At 39.5% G+C, this 19,741-nt stretch overlaps 2 protein-coding genes across 2 annotated transcripts; one reads left to right on the top strand and one right to left on the bottom strand.

Moving 5' to 3' along the window:
* Positions 1-471: 471 nt before the first annotated feature.
* On the bottom strand, positions 472-12,247 carry LOC132953898 (integrin beta-3-like). Its single transcript, XM_061026254.1, has 15 exons — positions 11,962-12,247; positions 11,020-11,105; positions 10,463-10,664; positions 10,067-10,319; positions 9,820-9,982; positions 9,534-9,695; positions 9,324-9,419; positions 9,130-9,219; positions 8,811-8,945; positions 8,302-8,731; positions 4,839-5,061; positions 3,424-3,524; positions 3,069-3,185; positions 2,538-2,704; positions 472-2,346 (listed from the first exon to the last, which is right to left on the bottom strand). Exons 1-15 carry the CDS (start codon positions 12,014-12,016, stop codon positions 2,281-2,283), a joined length of 2,346 nt encoding a protein of 781 aa, XP_060882237.1. The 5' UTR covers positions 12,017-12,247; the 3' UTR covers positions 472-2,280.
* A 5,794-nt stretch (positions 12,248-18,041) lies between these two features.
* rprml (reprimo-like) lies at positions 18,042-19,411 on the top strand. Its single transcript, XM_061027039.1, has 2 exons — positions 18,042-18,125; positions 18,420-19,411. Exon 2 carries the CDS (start codon positions 18,522-18,524, stop codon positions 18,849-18,851), a length of 330 nt encoding a protein of 109 aa, XP_060883022.1. The 5' UTR covers positions 18,042-18,125; positions 18,420-18,521; the 3' UTR covers positions 18,852-19,411.
* The last annotated feature ends 330 nt before the right edge of the window (positions 19,412-19,741 follow it).

Raw genomic sequence — 19,741 nt, 5'->3', positions numbered from 1 at the left:
GACTATATTCAGTACACAAATGAATGTTTTCACCAAACAACATTTTCAAAGATGAAGAAGTCAAATAAATAAAAACTGATCTGACCATCAGTTTCCTCACTGAAATTCACCGATTCCCCTCTACTCACTTTAGTGGTACATCTATTTAGTTAGAGATGAACTGACTAATACTTGGGCAGACACAGCTGTGTAAGTGCTGAGAGTGAATTTTTAAGGTCAGCGTCATAGCATTTCCTATTTGTCTACAGTGGAGGAAAAAGAACATTTTGTTTAAACCCTGTTCTGGTGCCGCAGATACAGATTGTTATTATTTTTAATAAGTGGATGTTCTGCACAAGAGAATACAAAACATCAATGGTCAGACATGAAGGATTAGCAGAACCAGATTCTAAGTAGGTATATTAGTGTCACTCGTTGTTACTTAAAGGTGGCTATTAAAGGAAGTGAATGAATTGAAAAGAGACAACTATGCTGAATGTACATTTTTATTACCATCCTGAACTTAAGTACCAACACAGTGTAATAACACAACTTGATACAACACACACTGGTGTATCAGGATGTGGTAAAAGAAAAAAAAATGTGTGCGATGAGGGGAAGTGCAAAGTTAAGTGACAACAATTTATCTTAGATTGTACAGCAAAGAAGTGGACAAGAACAGACAGAGAGCTTAACCTCCTCGACCACATGGTGCACGCAACAGGAAATATACTGTGACATGATATGGCTGGTGACATATTTAATACATTTTATCGGGCAGGAAAAGGCTGGAAATAGAACAGGAAATTGTTTTGTGAGTTGTACTGTGTTCATGATGCCCAAAAAGTTTGTGTAATAGCTCACTGTTTGTCCTAATGAAGCTACAAGATGGAATGAAACATGCCGCTTCTCACTGAAATCACACAGTGATAAAAAATATTATTATGTATGTTCAGAAAAGTGATGTCTACAATGTCACACAGTGAATAGAGAAAAAAAAATTAATAACCTAGCCTTTTTTTCTTTTTAAGAAATGTTGGTATTGCTTTTAAATCTAAATTATTTTTTTCTTCTTAGGCTTTTACAGAAAATTGTTTAATGACCCCAAATATCAAGTTGCACACAAAAGACACCGAGGTGAGGTGCAATAAATGATTTGGTGTTTCTTGTGCCTATCAAACAGGAGTGAAACCCAAGGCATCCTTTATTGAAAACAGATAAATGGAATGAGTTTCAGGTCATAAAGTTAAAGAGAGTCAGAGTTGTACGGAAAAAGGCACATCATATCTTCTCTATTCTTCGCTTAGTGGTTTGAAAAGAGTAACACGTTTTGTTTTTGTCATAAAATTACCAGAAATATGAGACAATACTATTTGTGCAATAAAGTTTGCTCATATACAGAAGTGGTTTCAGTGTAACACAATGTGCAGATCACGACATGGTCAACCAACGTTTAAAATCAAATGAACAATAAAAAAGCCAAGCAAACCTTGAAAACAGGTGATGATGCAAAAAGAAACGGAACATGTGCATTTAAAAAAACAATATTCAAACACAATCATCACTGTAAACCAAATCGGCCTAGAGGCTGTCGTAAAGGGGTTTCACTCCTTTTCAAAGCCAACAGTAGACTCACACAATGCGGCTGTATTTTAAAAATCATGACACAAAAAAAAAGTTTGTTTTAGGAAAAAAAAGGAAATGTCATGTACACAAAAAATTCTAAAAACCTTTCCAAATAATAATACAAATTATATTGTCTCCACTGTGACAAATGTTGTTTTGGTTTGAGATTGCCCTTTTCAGTTAAGTCAAGAAGAAACAGCTAGACTCTGAAAGACACAGACTTATTTCTGCTCGGTCATGGTGATTTCAATTTCATCTAAAAATGTGAGCAAACTCAAAAAGACTCGGAGGTAATGATAAAAGTTTTGAACGGTTGAATGGTTTCAGATTCTCCCACAAAGACCTCAAAAGTCTTTCATCAGCAGTTCCCCTTGCTGTAAACTGACAGTGTACAGTGTTTTTAAAGTTACCAATCTTATATGAAACATGTAAGGCACTGATAACTCAAATTAAATGCACTATACTGAAGTAAAACAGGAAGCCTTAGATAAACAGTCTCAGTTATTTTTTACAATATGTACAATTATTACATCATGTTGTTGACAGCAATACCTACTTATCAGCTACAGCAGCCGGATACATGACAGTGTAAAGGATCTTCCTCCCATCCATCTCTCTGCTGCTACATTCCATCTTTGTCGTTGAACCCTGAGTTAGTTTCATTGCATTTGGATGTTAGTTGCCTCTGTACGCTACATTGGTGAAGGTGGATGTTGCTCCTTTATACAAAGGATTGTTCGCCTGAAAAGTGAAAACACAAGTACTTCTGTTTAATTAATTTCCACCATGACATGCAACTTTTTGAAGTACACTTCAGACTTTCTCCTGTAGAGGGCAGCCAGTCTGACGCTGAGTCCGCACGACTACATAGATATCTCAAGGAGGAGTGGTTAGTGCATGCAGAAGGTATTTGAACCCTAATTCATTCTTACCGTATCCCATTTGGCCTTGGCTCTTTCCTCCTCAAACCTGGCAAACTCTTTACGGTCAGAAATGGTGACTACAAGCTTCCATATTAACAAGCCAACAAGGCCAAGTAGCAGGACGGCTCCAGCCACCGCCAAGAGAACCACCAAGATGTCTGCACCTTCAGGACACTCTGAGGGTAAAGACAAAGGAGGGACAGAAAGAAAAGGCCTCTTTTTCAGAATTGATTTTGTTAGAAGTTTGTTCAGCAGTGAGGCACACTCATGAAGATAAGCATTCACTGCAGTCATAAACTCCATTACACTACCACTCATTACTACATATCTGGGTTTCTGTGGTTCAGTGTAACTGGGTTCTACTGGCTGATGTGTTCTTTAGAAAATAACTCATAACTAGATGCACACAGTGTCCCCCCCCCCCTTTCCTGTGGTGTGCCAGATACAGTCTAACCTAATAATGTGCCTAAATCACAATGCTAAGTTATCTTGCAATGTGAGTGTTCCAGTCTCATACATGCACATAAACTCTTACAGTACCTGGCTCTTTTATCACATTCAGGTTGGATTTGCCATTCTCATCTTCGTAATACTGGAAGTGCTCCACACAGTCATTTTCATCTTTGTAGGAGCAATTGACTGCATTTTCTTTTTTACCTGAAGAAGAAAAGTGATCAGTAGAAGTTAAAGAAGAAACAAGTAATTCAAAAATAATTTATATATATATATATATATATATATATATTATACACATTGTTTATCTGTGTAAAATATTTAAGGATCATGTAAGTATACTTTCCAGATCATTATGCTTACATGATAGGCTGCAGGAAAAGAACAGTCAGAACATTAATATCATATTATGTAGTGAGGAGACTAAAGATGGAGATCTTACCCAATTCTTCTACTACATGAATTTCATCTTTGCAGATTTTGCTGCAGCTGTTGTCTTTGATGTACGGTCCTCTTTTGAAGTGCAGGCATTCAACACACGGCCTGCAAGCAGAGTCCCATATTGTACCCTTTAGATTTCACAGTGCATTTAGTATTTAGTATTAGTGCAGGGTTTAATCTAAGAGAGAACTTCACGATCAAGCTTTATCTGGTAAGTGTTGATATTTGATGACTTTGTTGCTTTGAGCAAATTTTGACTTCTATTTTATTTATAAAAAACACAGCTGAGTTTCTTCTAAACTAGTGTGGGGGTATTTTGTTATCATCATGGAATGAGGGAATATCATTATGTAGAGTGCAACCAGCCAACTGAGTTGCCATCCTCCTCTTTGGTTAAGATGTATGTTCTTCTAGCAACAAGGTCAGGAATGGTACAGATTTAGATATATTTGTAAAACTTTGATGACCTCTTGATCTTTAGCCACCATCAAATCAAACAATTCATTGACCCACTACTTGGTCCATGAGATGGAACTATACTCTTAAAACCTGGGGCCGGATTCACAAACACTTTCTTAAGATAAGAGTTAGAAAAGATTCTTCAGATAAAAGTGAGAGAGTTCTTAAAAACAGTGTCATTTCTTAAGAACAGTGTCATTTCTTAAGAACTTCTTCATTTTCTTGCTTATGAACTTCTCATATGCTGTAGGGCAGGCATATACTATATATCTCTATATAATAGAAAATTAGGACGAAATTAAAGAACCTTGCTTTCAAGAATCTCATTTATTCGTACGTTTTTTTCTTAGGAAGAAACATAAGAAGAAAGTTAAGAAAATAAATACAACCTTTTTTCTCGAATATGAAATCTTCCTCACTTTTGTCTTAAGAAGAAGTTAAGAAGAAATCAGCACTTAAGAAGTTTTTTTTTTCCTTAAGAAGGTTTTGTGAATCCGGCACCTGATGTCTAATTTCCATGAGCTTGTCCATAGATGTTCATTGTTCCTGAGGGATCTTTTAGGGTTTTGATTTTGTCTCCACTTACTTTAGTGTCACTACAAAGCCAAAATCTTACCATTTAGACAACATGAAGGATTAAAACTTTGAATATACGATGTCTCATAATGGCCCATGTTGGCAGACTGCATTCAATTATTTGAGCCCTTCTATGCTCACAGGGAAATCAAACCTAAAGACTTTTTTTTATTTCCTCTGCTCAGGACAAACTTACAACTGCTAAGGTTTTCTTTTATGTTGGATCTGTCTAAAACATGTATGTTGAAGCACGTAGGAGGTTTTAAAATGTAATTATCATTTGATAAATTGTGTAATTGTGCTTAAGTTCATTCAAAATAATTTTCATTTTGTCCATGTATCCTCTCTTTTGTCGGTTGAAACACAAAGTCAGGAACATACTTTTTTATGTCGCAGGAGTCGGGACAGGTGGGGCATTTCTCACAGGTTTCTCCGTAGGCACCAGGCTGGGTGCACTGACAGACCCCGCACTCGCAGTACCCCCGGCCGCTGCACTGCAGGCCATTGCTGGACCAGCAGGTGTCAATGCGTGTGCTGCAGTTACAGTTCTCTCCTTTCCAGCCAGAATCGCACAGGCAGAACCCACAACTACACTTCCCATGATCTGAAAAACAAAAATCCAAACAGGATGAGCAGGTTAATGCCATCAGAGTCCTTCAAAAGAAATATGATTTAAGAATCAAATCAAATATGCTAAATTATATTACATTGCATCAAATTAATTTCACGTCAAATATCACATGGGAGGGGCAAGGCAAATGATACTGCGAAATACAGATTGCACAATTGCAAAATGTATGTTTGTGTGGGTGTGTGAGTGTGTAATTTGTTGGTGGCCTTTTAACCTGTGGTGTTTTTAAGCATGATGCATGATTGGGCAAGTGTGCCTGTGGATACACTGATAGATTCTGCAACCAAGTAATTACTAGCATTAAGTGTAATTTGTAACTTATTTATAATTGATGTACTCGTCTATTATTTGACGTATTTAGAAATTCTTACATATTTCGCCATGAGTAGGCTGCTTAATTTATTTGTATATGTATTTACATGACACATATTCTTTAAATAAGTTCAATTCATGTCGTGACTTGGTAACTAATTGTGTTTAAACATTCTCTTGCTCATGCTCACATGGTATCTCTGAATCATCCCTAATCTCACAAAGCCAGGAAGTGTTGTAAAAGTCAGCGCTAATGATCCCCCCACTCCTTAAAGACAAACACACACAAACACTTCCTCACAAGTTTTACTGAAGAGGAGAAAATAATATAAGCTGGGTCATTGTCAGAACTGTGTTAGTGACGCAGCCATTGGCAAACAGAATCTGGAGGCAAGTTTTTATCCCTAGATTACTGAGACACCCCACATCAGCACTTTGTGCTACCTTAGAAACAAAAGCAGAACCCCCAGAGATGACACCGATTTTAGCGGGAAACCAAAAAGGATTTGGCACAGTATGACTAAGCGCGAAGAGAATGAGTCAGAGCGCAGCTGGATCAGACCGGGGGAATGACTTCTAATGAAATGACACAGAGGGTCCAAGGGTCTATAATTCTATAGTTCAAAATGAATCATCTGCTGTTGTAAACTTCAGGTAACAATTCCCCCTTGTCCAACGGCTGCTCCTCTTGGTGTGTTTTTAAATGTGATGGCTCAGAGGTAGTCACTTGAAAAGGGATTACTGGTTAACTCGCTAACAACTTCACATACTCAGCAATGTTTGGCAAGTGCAAGACTACTTTGTCACTGTAGCAAAGGTTTTTAACTTTTGCATTTTAAAGCACTAAAACTTGACAAAAGTAAGTATTGGTGTGTTTTTGTTTTTTTGAAAAGTCAGTTACCACGCATTAGGGTAGGCTTAGTGCAGTAAGGGAGCTTTTAGGTTTAAATCATTCTACTCTCTTTGCGTGGGACTGCAGAGTAATCCAGCTCATTAACCACATGCTTAAGAAAAGGTTAGCATATTTGATATGATATAAAGGATAAAAACAGAGCCGGTAAACATAACTTAACTCTGTTGGAAGAAAAGATGCAGAGAGAAGAATCTGGTGCAGTTAGGGTTAGACACAAACTGGAGTGAAAAGACATTTGGCAAATTGCCAGCAGAGGAATGCAAACTTCCCTCACATTTACAAGCCCTGGGGCTCTGCTTGCTGACTCCTGCTCCTGCGCCCTTCACCGGTCCCCCACTCCCTCAGCAGAGGAACAAATACTCAGCCACAGGGAATATCACCGAGATGGATCTCTTTTGGAGCACTGGGTCACAGTAGCACCAATTGAGCTGGGGCCGAGGGATGCTTGTTCTTTAAAGACAATAACGCCACAACTCTACCGAGACACAACAGCTTAGCGGTCTGCATCAGTCATGGCTCTCTGTGCATGGGCTTGTGGGTGGGCCTGTGGGATGACCAAACCCTGGCTGTCATAACTGATTGCTTTAATACCTGTCTCTCAGATAAATACCATCCCTTGAGAAAGACTCTAGCGTTTCCTTGTTGATATAAATATGTCATGTTCCAGCATTTTTTTTTTTTAAGCTTGCCAACACAGGCACGACCCTCTAACCTCTCTGAGGTTCACACACAAGGGGCCCAGAGAGTAGGTTGTGTTTAGTTTTAATGTATTATCTGGAACTTAAAGTACAGGACTACTAGACTGTGACCAGTATGTAAATACCACTTCGGACTTTTGTATCCAATTCCAGCTGTCTCCTTTATGTTGCAGTTTCACATCATGTTCAACAAAAAGAAGAGTCCACTTCTGTGTAACTATACAGAACATTTATCTTATTATTTGATGTAAAACGTCAACTCTAAATTACCAGAGGCTTTAATATATCCTGAATCCAAGTCTCATGAAATGCAGAGTTCCATGCTCTCCATACTGCAACTGAATAGCATATTTAAAATAGATAACGATAGAGGTACATTATGCTGCTATTCCTCAGCTGTCCTCCTTACGATCACATCCCAGACTGCTGTTACATTAAATTACCCAATGACAAAGCCTGTTAAAGTTTAATCACTCTGATTTAGTAACTGCACAAAGTTGTGCAGACTTGTAAAAGGGAGTGATAGCACATCCTGCTGCAGTACTATGAGTGGTAAGAACACAAGTCAAACTCAGATGTTTATGGGCCTGACAGAGGATTGGTTATTTGTGAACACTATTGTTTATGCTCAGCAACTAAACAATGCAATTATTAACTTTTGGGTTAAGGAAATGATAACTGCACATTAGTTTCAAAAAGGCTTTTGAATGGGATTCATTGCTCAGCTTAGTGTCAGAATGCTATGCGAACAGAATTTGTTGTATTTCCAGGATGAGACACAATCAAAGAATGTTCCTGTAGAGTCAGACGAGGTCTCAGTGCAGGGAAAAGGATGGGAAGGGCAACTTCACTTTTCCTGCTAACAGTGACATCAAGTAAAAGAGTGGCTTCAACCAAATTAATGGAAATATCCAATTAATAGAATGTAGACATAAAGAGTCTTTTTTCTTAAATGACATCTAACCATACCAATACTTTTGGTATTATATGCACAGGTGAAATTTCCGCCAGATTGATTTAATTGAGGTAAACCGGTTTAATTAGTGCTTACTTCTAGCACCAAAAAAAGGCTGGTTCCTAAGTTTAACATAATGGTAGTAGTCTGTGATGTACAGCCACAAATGTCAATCCGTTGCAACAGAAGCATCTTTTCATGTATCCTATTACTGTCAAATCAAATCAGCACTTCCTCGTTTGATTTTTAGCAAAATCCCACATTGGTGTTTTTAGAAAAATATCGCCTTGTTGTTGACATAACCACAGAGATTTTGATAAAAGATATCTACTTACTGGAACACAGTGCCCCTTTGAAGCGCAGGCAGCTGAAGTCGTCACATTCACAGTATTTGCCCCACACCTGACCAAAGTCATTTGAATGGCAGGAGCACTGGCCGCACAAACAGTTGCCCTTCCCATTGCAGATCAGACTGTCTGGATCTGGGATGCAGTTGGCATCGTCAGATGGTCTGTAGTCTTCCACTGAACATTCACATCGTGGGCCGAGACGACCTTGGTGACACTGACACACGCCGCACTCGTACGTCCCGTTGCCATTGCTACAGAGCGAGCTGTTGCCTTCGGCCATTGCTTCACAGTCGCAGCCACACGCAAAATCTACTGTGACCTCCAAGGAATCCTTAAAGCCTCGAGGTTTGATAGTAAATGTGCGACTCTTCTCTTTGGGGCAGTCTCGCAACTTGGCCTCCACACTGAATGACACCTGCAGAGGAGAGAAAGTCTCTGTTGAAATCTGTATATGCAAATACTACATGCATCTAAACTGATTCACTCATACGTACTGTGTCACCAATAACGAGGCCAGAGCAGGACTTGAGTCCAGGGATGACCTCTTCTTTCTTGCAAGAGGCGTTGAAGGAGAGAGTTAACTCTTCTGGGACATCTACCAGCTCCAGCTCCACTTTTGAGCGGATATTCTAATAAACATAAAATTAATTGATAAATGGACTTGAGCTTATATAGCGCTTTTCTAGTCTTCCAACTACTCAAAGTGCTTTTACACTGCAGGTCAATTAGTGTCAATTAGAGATGGAATGAATCATGTTAATAACTTTTTTGTTTGTGGGTTCTACATATTTTCCTAATTTCAGGAGATCTTACCTTGTAAGCCTGCTCAATGAGCCCAATTACATTCCCTGAGTCTTCGGAGAGCATTCCCACAGTTGTTCCAGGAATAAGTTTACTGTAACTCTGGGGAGACAGACACGACAACCAGATGATGACCCTTTTTTTTTTTTTCCATACAATACTGAAACAAATCTATTTTTTTTTCTCAAACATAGCAGTCCGTTTACCTTGTAAAGATCAAGTACATAGCTGGTCACAGCAAAAATTAAATTGATGTTGTTTTCAGACATTTTCTCCGTCATGAGCCCCAAGGAAGGATAGTCCTTAAACACATAGGAAGCATTTTTTTTTTCAATGGGAGCAGGTTCTGTCACAAAGCTCCAAACAGTTTCTTAAACTACAGCAAATTAGTTATAAGCTTTCATGTTTGCCTTTACCAGCACATTGGACTTGTTGTAAACATTGTCAATGTCAAGGTGACATTGTCCATCATTGGGCTGAACAATTCCAGCTATACGTCCATCCAGAGCAAGGTGAGTTTTGGCATCAGTGGTGTATACCAGAAGATGTGAGGCATCAGGACGCCAGCCAACCTTGTCCTAAGGATGGTGGATTCAGAAAGACATGTGAAAAACCTGAAAGACTAATATGGATGTATGCATAGACTCAGTCAGGCAAATCAGCGAGCATGAGTTGTATCCATTTATGACGACATGCTTATACCTTGCACACCACCGCCTGCATGATAGCATCAAATCCACCCTCTGGAGAATCTCTGTTTCTAGACACCTGCTGTTTATCCACCTCGTCATTGAAGCGAGCTACACTCTCTGTCAGTGACAACACATGCTTGAACCCAAATTGAGCCTGGCATGTAGTGCTGATTCTGCGAATTGGAGATTAGTGAAAGAGAAATGTCAGTTTCAACTATTTGAACCTTCTTCTTAACTTAATACCAACAATCACCTACTCATCGCAAGGGTTTGCCACTGCCTCTGGAGGATATGTGTACATGTAAGGAGAGACGGTCTTGTCCACAAATGCTCCAAACCCCATGCGTAGGTTGCTTGTGGTGCGGCCCATAACTGCGGCAAGGTCGTTGCCCAACGTGCGAAGCCGATCCAAGTCATCCTTCATTGAATATGAAAGGTCCATCAGATAGTAGAGATCTACCGGGTAATCTTCCACCTGTTTCACTGACACGGTGAACTGCTTGGCATCACCTGGGAAAGAGGATTAAGGTGAAGTGGTGTATCAATATATAGGAACAACATGAGTAATGGTCCTCAGTGTCTGGTCTTGCAGAATTGTTATCATCTGCTCAAACACTTTCATGGATAATGAAATTGTTTGGTGTTAAGAGTACCTGGTCTTAGTGTCATGTGGACTTTCTGAGGCTTGATCTGAGTGACACCAGCAGTCCCTGAGGACTTGTCGCTGAGCGGGTCGTCCTTATGAATAGTCAGTGTGCTGGACGGAAACTCCAGAGCATCCTCTGTGCATCCTCCATCCAGTAGATCCTGCTTCAGGTCACAGCGGGACACACCGGATCCCCTTTTCCCAAACTCCTAAAACAACCAAATGTGATAGGTTCAGCACTTCAGCTAGTAATGAGTTATTAAATGACAGAGGTAATCAACAAAGAAAATCTATTAAAGACAAATCGTTTTAGGTTTTGGTTTACTGGGTGATGCTGTTTTATGCACAAATAACAGGCTCAAGTATTTCTCAAGTGTAAGAGCTGTTACGTCAACACTTGTTTTTACAGGTACAGTGTGTATCTATGTTGAAGATGATCTTTTTAGGATATCAACAGGAAGAATGCTGTTGGGAAATTAGATTTCTGTTGAAACTTGCTGCATTGAGTAATAGGAGGAGCGCATAGACACCCTCAGTGTATGTGCATCTGGTGTTTTTTTTTACCTCCTGAGAGCACCATGCACAGCTAGGATCAACGGCCAAGCACTGTTGACAAGTGGTGACTCCTCGTGATGTGCAGATGCTGGCACCTGTGAAACCACAAATGTAACACAACATGTGTTTCCTACAGATTACCATAAATAGGCAAAGTGAAATCAGTAGAGAAACATGTTAACAAACTGCAGCATACATTTCATTTCATATCAAGACGAACTTCTTGCAAACCCTTTTTCACTCTTTCTATGACCTTTGGGTGTGGCCCACTACAGTAAACAGAGTCAATACAATTACCTCTGTTAAAAGTTTAACACATAGATTAAATACAGCAATTGGACAGTACTTTAAAGAAGATTGTTGTAATTTGACTCTTGAATAACTGCTACATATAAACTGAAAGTTTCAGCGGACCCCTATGAAAAATGACACACAAACAGACAAACAAATACACAAACTGTTTTCTTATCAGACAACTGGATTTAAAAAGAATGAGTTTAAAGCGCCAAAAAAGTCTGTCAGTCTCTTAGAATAGGCTATGTTTATTTAGATGGTTTATTGCTTTTTTTTAGAAAATTAAGAAGCATAAAACCACAAAGCACATTCCAATTATTTGTTGATACATTGCTTTATTTTGCTAAGGAGACCCTGGGTGTCTGGTCATTTGAGGAAATACATCCCGACTATTTTACTCCCTTATAAGGAAAGGTGGCCAAAGCTCCAGCAGTGCAGCGCAAACACAACCAACAGCAGTGATATGAATACGTTCAAGTCATTTTACAGAGAGTTATTCTGTTTTAACACATAGCATATCAAAGCTACTGTGAATTTATCAGGATGTAGCCTAATACTTTCAAAGATACCGTACAAGTCGGGCGGAGACACTCCCAGGTCGACTAAGCAGGTGAAACTTGCTGAGAAAAAAAACAGAACAAGGACTAAACATCTTACCGAAAACGTTTGTTGCCGCTGACAAAAAGAGGAAAACCAGAAAGAAAGTTCCCATGGCTGCTGGAGAGTAACGGAGCTGAGTTGACACGAGTCGTCCCGTCCGAGTTCCCTAAGTGGGCTTGTTCACTTCTTTTCTAGAACGCCTTTCCTCATTCTTGACATGACTAAACACATGTTGGGTCATACACCTCTGCCTCATGCATCAAAGTCACAGACCAGTTGATGTAATGCAGCCTATCTCTGATGGAACAATAACCACCCACAAGGCCCTACAGTATATCTCTTGCACAAGTGAGCTGGTCCGAATTAAAAGAGCATTTTGAGAGTTAATATGGTTTTACTTTATAAATGGAATCAAGAAACAAATGGAAAGATTTTTGTTTGTTTATACTACTAAAGGGAGCTGTAAATCAGACGGTGAGTGGGGGACATGAAACACTAATATTATTGTTAACAAATATCTCCGAATGTTAACACAAGGCAAAAGTGTATTTCCCTCTTTAGTAACTGTATGTGGAGATCTTGGCATTCATTTGGTACTGGCTTACAATGCTGTTGTTAAAACTGCAATATAATAAAAGGCCTTTCAATGAAACTTTTTTTTACATTAAAGACCACAAAGATTTAAGTACAAGTTTTATTTTTTACAAGTCAACTGATTTTTTTTTTTTACCACTGCATTCAGAAAATCGTACGTGTTTCCATCTTTCAAACACTTCTTTCATCTGTTCTAAGTTGAGTTATAGAAACAGTTGTGCTTGTAAACACAATGGACATTAATATAAGTCTATGACATATTCATTTATAGGAGTGGACTCTAAAGTCACTGTACAAATTAGTATATAACTGTTTCCACATTGGTAGCAGTCTCACTAATATATTCTACTATACTAAAATATGTGTAGACATGTGTGCAAGACCCATCTCTGCTCTCAGCACATTAGTTGATTTGCTGTTTTGTGTGCTGGGGCAACTCTGGTTTAAGTGTCTTGCCTAAGGACACATTTTCCATGTGACTGCAGGAGCTGGGGATCCAACCAAGACGACCAACTCTACCACTGAGCCACAGCCTCCCCAAAAGCAACAAAGTCCAACAAAACAGAGCCTGGAGTCATTTCCACAGAGATGCAACATGGCATGGTGATCCACAGCATGAGACTGGTGCCTCTTTTGGTTTAAAGTTGTTTTAATTGGGCTTATAAGACTTCAGAGTGTACCCCAGCAAAAAATGCACAAAATGTGTTTGTGATGTAAAGCAAAACTGAAACCCCTTTCACCACCTCTGCTGTCAAAATGTATGACTACCCTTTTGAAGTAGCCAATCAAAAATTGTGAAACTAGGACCCCTGGTGGTCAAAAATAATATGTGCTTACAATAGAGTTCATACAGGTGATAACGATAAGCAGAGGTTTCTTGATGTTTTTAGACTGACAGGACTGACTTTGCCCCAAGCCATTGCTGTTTAATAAAACATTTCCCCCATTCCTCTGAATGATGGAGTGTGTGGACATTTGCTAGCTTACAAAAGAAGGTGACAAAAAGAAAATAGCATGAAAGCTAAGATTGCACCACTGAAATGAACTTTGGAAGGGCATGTGACGGTGGTTTGTGTTTGTCTGTGTGTGTGTGTGTGTTTGTGTGTTTAAAGGCTTGTGAAGGTAGACAATGCTTCTTATCTCTGCATTTGTCCATTTATTGAATCTTTATCCCCGTGCCCTGCTCTTATTCTCTGACTGGTTGCTAAGTTACTGCCACCAGTGTCGAAGAAGTGCCGCTAAAAGAAATGACAGAAATAGAGGGGGAAAAAAAGTAGAAAAGCTAAAATAGTCAACGGTTCTGCTGGCATTAAAGTCTCATTGTGGGTGGATGATGCAGGTAATACATTGTTAGCAATTAAAGCCCTCTCCGGTATTGACTGATTTGGATCTATTGGCGCCAAAGCCTTCTGTGGCCACCACCCCCACAGATGAATGGTATTTGGGAAGTACACAGCGCCAGTTGTCCTGAATAAAATGCCAGAGACTGGGTCAGATGGCAGCCAATTAAGACTGAACAGAAAAGGAGAAGGGGGGCTAGACGAGGAAAGGGGGATGGACGGGTCTTGACCTGTGTTACGGATCTAGCTTGAGAACCTTTAAGCTGTTCACCGAGTCTGAAAACGCCTCACACAGAGCCATTATCAAAACTCATTGGCTGCAGTGTTTGGTTAACCACGACCAACTTACCCGGTCCTGCTTTGCTGTTAGGTCGCCGGTGGGAGGGTCAAGTGGGGGATATGTGTTTTTGTCAGTCGAAAGGCTTTGCGGTCCTATGATACTGACGAGGGACAATGTGTACTTTTGTTGTGATGCTTTGCCTCCTCCTCCTCCTCCTCCTCTAGCCCCTGTGGACCTGCAGCTCACATTTCTGTCTCAGGGGACAACAGCTTATATGTTGAGGAAGTAAAATTAGATAAACTTACAGCTGAGGACAGATAGAGGATGGAGAAAAAGAAAGAGTGCGCGAGGGGATTTCTGATCCTGTTTTTCTTTTATAACCAGACTTCAACACTGTGAAGAGTCTAACGTTGCATGCTGTTAAATATAAGCAGGCTGAATGTGTCAAATAAAGGAACGAAAAAGACAGCCTGTCTGTTGTTGCCTCTGTTATTGAGATGTGGAAATGTATCAAAATGGAAATGCAGTTAATGGGTAGCGACTGGTGCAGTGCAAGAGATGTCACCACTGGAGAGACAGAGCAGGATTTTCTTCAATTAGTTTCCTGAAATCTGCACTACGTCTGTCGTGCAAGCCAACTCAAATGGACAGACTGCAGTGGATGCACTGCAGGAACACACACGCACACACACACACACACACACACACACACATCAGTAGAGCCTGATGTCCCCATGCAAATCAAAGCAATGCAGTCATTATCTCCTTAAAATAACTTCAATGACTGATGTTTTCTTAGTGTGGGGTTGATGTGGCACTGTGTCCTCGCAGCCTGTATCAGCGTGTAATTATTGAACGTATTTACCTCTGCATGATTAAGAGTCCCCGAGGTGGCATACTCAGGGACGTTCTCTGCATCATGTGATATTTGGTCCATCCATATTTGATAACCAAAACAATCTTTTTTTGGCGCACACTTTACCCACCTTGGTTTTCCAGGCAATTAATTGCACACACATCATCCACCTCACACAGGGACACAGCAGCTGCACAGTGGCTGTGGCGATCAGATATTAAAGCTGTTAATAGAAGAAAAAAAAAAAAGGAGTTGTAAGGAAGAGTGTGTTCCCTCTCAAACCGAGAGTGGGCGTGTCCATTGTGAGTCCTGAGTTGTGTCGGGCCTCATGCTAGCGCTACGCACAAAAACAATGTAGGGGTAAGCAGGAAAAGGCAGGTGGGTGGGGTCAAACACCACCTCCTAGTTGCTATGGATGTCTTCACTTAGTTTGTGTTGCTAGGCTGCCAATTCCCTCATGTTAACTGGACCCCCAACCCCCCCCCCCCACCCTCTACTCCGTCCAGGCACCTTGTCGCTGCCTCCCTCTCCTTTCCCTCTAAACCAAAATAACTTCAGCAACCATCTGTCACTGGGCTCATAGGTCTACTGTTGCTAAGGAACAAGTCAGAAACTCACTTTCATTTCTATATGCATCCTCATGTAAATATTTCTCCATTTACATATACAATATAACCGCTAGTTCGACACCTGCCTCTGACCAAAAGATTAACATTATGTAGAGCATTAACAGCAAATCCTCGACCTGAAGCTCCAAAGAGGTAGAAGTTAGAAATCAGCATCAGGTTCTCCTGTTTATGATGCTTTAAAGCCAAAAACTTAATTTAAATGTGAATGACAAATTTCCAAAAAGATTGAATAAGAGCAATATGATGTTAACGTTTCCCTTTCACAGGATTTTGCACACACATTTTTCTTCACTTGTAAATTATTTTAAGTTTTCTCATTTAAAGCCCCTTAGAGGAAATGTAAGGTTTTAACAGTAGCAGATGATTTACATTTAATGACTAAGAGATGAAGTGTAAGAACAAGCCACTTTTCATAATTGCACCACACTGAATAAAACAACAGACTCAAATTGCTAAATGTAGATTTACATGCAGCCAATTAATTTGCAGCAACGAAATGCGAAGGCTAAAAGGATTATTTGATCTTATTACACATGGAAAATAGTCCTTGTTCTTCTGTTATCAGCCATTAATACGTTTTCTGTAATTAAACCTCCTCCAGGCTTATGAAAGGTATTTGTGCGTGGAACTAATCTTTGTTTGTAGACTTGCCTGTCAGTTTGTGGCTGAAAGCAGCTTACCAAGACATCAGGAGCATCCCAAATTGAATTACATTGCCTTTGTTTTTAGACAAACAGCGGATTAGCTTGACAGGCTCTGAGTCCTGGTTGGTCGTTTCAAAATGTTTGAGGCTATTTTTTGTTAAATCTGTTAAATCATCACTGGAAATGTTCAATTTCACATCAGGTTTGAGTATAGTGATACAATATTAAATCATATTTCACTTATGCATCTTTTAAAGAACAGTTATGTTTCATTTGCATTTAGGGTGATTGACATTATCTGATTAAAATTATCAAAAATTTTTATGCGTTATAGTTTTGATGAGCATTAGAGATCCTGTTTTAGTAATCAACAAGAAGGATGTCTTGTGACACGATGAAGTACGGTATCATATAATGATGGAATCTTAAATATTGACAAGTTTTCTATTTATAAATTATTTAACTAAAATAGTATTATAACTTTTTGGAAAGTGATGAGAAGCAAGAGAACTATTTTCAGAGTAATCTATCCAAACGCATTGCCTAATTTGGACTAGAATCATTTATTTGTTGGTGATCCCAAATAGGCAGTTCAAATGTTGGGTTATGTCGCCTCTGTAACCAATACCATCACTCAAGGTTGCATGAAATTGACATTCTAGTATCCTAGCAATTTAACTTTTTTTCTACAGATACAGCCTGTCAATACAGTGCTGCCCCCATATAAGAAAAAGTCATTATGGATGCAGAAGAATGTGAGTGCTGTGGTAGAATAGCATTAGCTCCATACAGATAAAGGAAAAGTCAATTATTGAAATAAGAATCAATAGTGATTTGAAGTTTCAATCTTCACAGACTTCATCAAATGCTTTATTTGCACACAAAGGCTCTTACTTCTGTACAGATCTGTTTACTGGAGTTTCACCTGAACCTATATAGGTAAGCTGGAGTCCCGTAGTTCCACACAACACTTGGAAGACAAAGTGATATTTGAATTACACATTCCAATAAAAAACAGAGACCCACCTGTCATTCACAGGTTTCTCTTCAGCCACTGCAGAGGAAAATGCCAGCACAGTGAAAGCTAATATTGCTGAAAAATATTTGCAGTGGCTCAATGATAAGTTTATTAATTCATGTCTTCATTTCTAAGTTATAACTTGCTGTGCCTATATTGGTCTCATTCCCGTGGCCCCTTAGTTACAGTGACAGTTCCCCCAGCAACTGGCATAAAACTCTATAAATACATCTCAAAGTGGCTAATACCAATCTCCAGCTCATTTTGATTCACACTCAACGAATTCTTTCAGGTTTGAAAGTTTATTTTGATGATTTCATGACAGGCCATACAGAGTGAATGTGTTTTAATATGTGCAATGCATCCAGTCAATTGATGTCAAAATATGTAGGCTACACATGGTTTAGGGGAGACTTTAAAGTGTACATATTTAAAGTAACGTATCCTTCTTTTTATGAAAAAAATGAAAAATATTGACAGTAGAAAATACTTTTTAAAATAGGAAAACAAAACAATAAACTGCTTTATGAGAAAAGTTAGAATTACCATGTAATTCAAATGGAACAAATGTGAGTGTTACATTTGCATGTTATCTCTCTTGAAACTAATCTTGTTTAATTCTACTTCTTCACATGAGCATAAATTTAATTTTGTAAGAGGATAGACAGGAGCCTGTCTGTTTTGGACTTGTTGAGATTTCATGTATTTATTTATTCCTCTATTTAGTACATCAGCAGAGCAACACGTTTACTGAAGCCATCTGACTTGCTCCCCCGGTAAGGAGTGGTGGTGTGGTCCACAGGGAACTCATCATCACTTTAAAACGCACCAGAGACTTGGCACAAAAGGAGCACTCGCAGGTGAGCACAGGCGCAAAGGGCTGTCTCTTATTTCACCGCAGGGAAACACGTTTTGCACGTTGAGCCGAGTGGAAAAAGACTCACTTACAGTCAGGAAAACGTAGACTTTGAGTTGAAGAAACTTTCTTTTGGCTGCAACTGTTGCGACGCTGTTTGAGTGCAGCAGCAGTCCGGCGATGTTGTTGTGGTCAATACGCACTGATGCTGTGGGTTTGTTCAATGTTTGGCTGTAGATTTGGACTTTAAAAAGCGCTTATTTTCTTTCTTTTTTTACTCTTACTTCTTTCTGAACAGTCACATGACGCAAACTGTTGCTTGGAGTCCAGATTGTGTGGTGAGCCTGAGTGCCTGCCAAGCGGAGTCTCGTCTCGGTTAACTCATAACCCCCAAGGAAAGATGAACCTCTCTTTTTTCGACGTGACCCAGGGCGCGCTGTTTAACGGGAGTCAGACCCTGGCTGGGACACTGGCAACATACAACGGCTCCGACAACGTGGTGACTGGCGACGGTGGAGGTTCCCTGGTGCTGGCACAAGACGAGCGCAAACTCTTCGTCATGCGCGTGGTGCAAATCGCAGTGTTGTGCGTGCTATCACTCACAGTGGTGTTCGGGATATTTTTCCTCGGGTGCAACTTGATGATCAAATCGGAGAGCATGATCAACTTCTTGGTGAAGGAGCGGAGACCTTCCAAAGACGTGGAGACGGTCATGATCGGGCTCAGCTAGAGCAAGGCGCACATGTACTTTGAGGATCTGGTGCACGTTTCCTACAGCAGATCAAAATCTGCATCTGCATGTACTTCTCAAGAATGCTGTCTCTGAGTCCTGGTGAGGAGAGATATGCAAAAACATCACTGCTCCTTCAGAGTAAACGATTAAAATAAGGTAGTCCAGCGACACCTGTTTGTGCGTAAAATGTGTGCGTAAAACACGGGGAATGTTTACACGTGGAGCGATCTGTTGAATCTATTCAGTGAATTCAATGTTGCCAACTTGAACAAAGTGACAAAATGTTTACAAGCCGTTACCTCATTTTTTTTCCCTTTCTTATCTTTGTTTGTACATTTGAAATGACTATCGGTGAATGTTTTTAAACCTGTGAAAAGCATGCTTTTGAATCCTTATAGTTCCAAGACTGCGAGTGTAATGTGTAGCATATGTAGCTGAAAAAAAGTATTTTTCTTGGTCTCCTTAAAAAAACAGTCTAAAGAAGTAAAATCTTCGCGTTTTTCAACAAACACTTTCAAAGCTTTATGGAGTGATTCTGGTTCGGTTTGGCATGCTCGTGTTATTTTGGACCCGTCTTTGCACTTTCGAAATCACTGATGCTGCATGAGATATTATGTACAGACCATTTTAAAAAAATGCAGCATGCCATTAAAAGACTGAATGGCCACATTTAGATCTGTCATCTATTAATTAAATTATGTTTGTAATTTTAAATGTGTTAAAAATGGACGTTTCCTTGACACAAAGTCTCAGAATTATGTTTGTATGGATATTTCATTGTACCAATCTTTATTGAAGCACAAACTGGGAATTACTGTTGAATTTAGTATGTTTTTTTTAATATAAATGTTGAGGAAATCACAGGAAATAATATGTAAATGTAAACT

Source organism: Labrus mixtus, chromosome 20 (genome assembly GCF_963584025.1).
Source record: "Labrus mixtus chromosome 20, fLabMix1.1, whole genome shotgun sequence".
Classification (NCBI taxonomy): domain Eukaryota; kingdom Metazoa; phylum Chordata; class Actinopteri; order Labriformes; family Labridae; genus Labrus; species Labrus mixtus.
The sequence above is the reverse complement of the archived record's forward strand: the minus strand, read 5'-3'. Positions and strand labels throughout refer to the sequence as shown.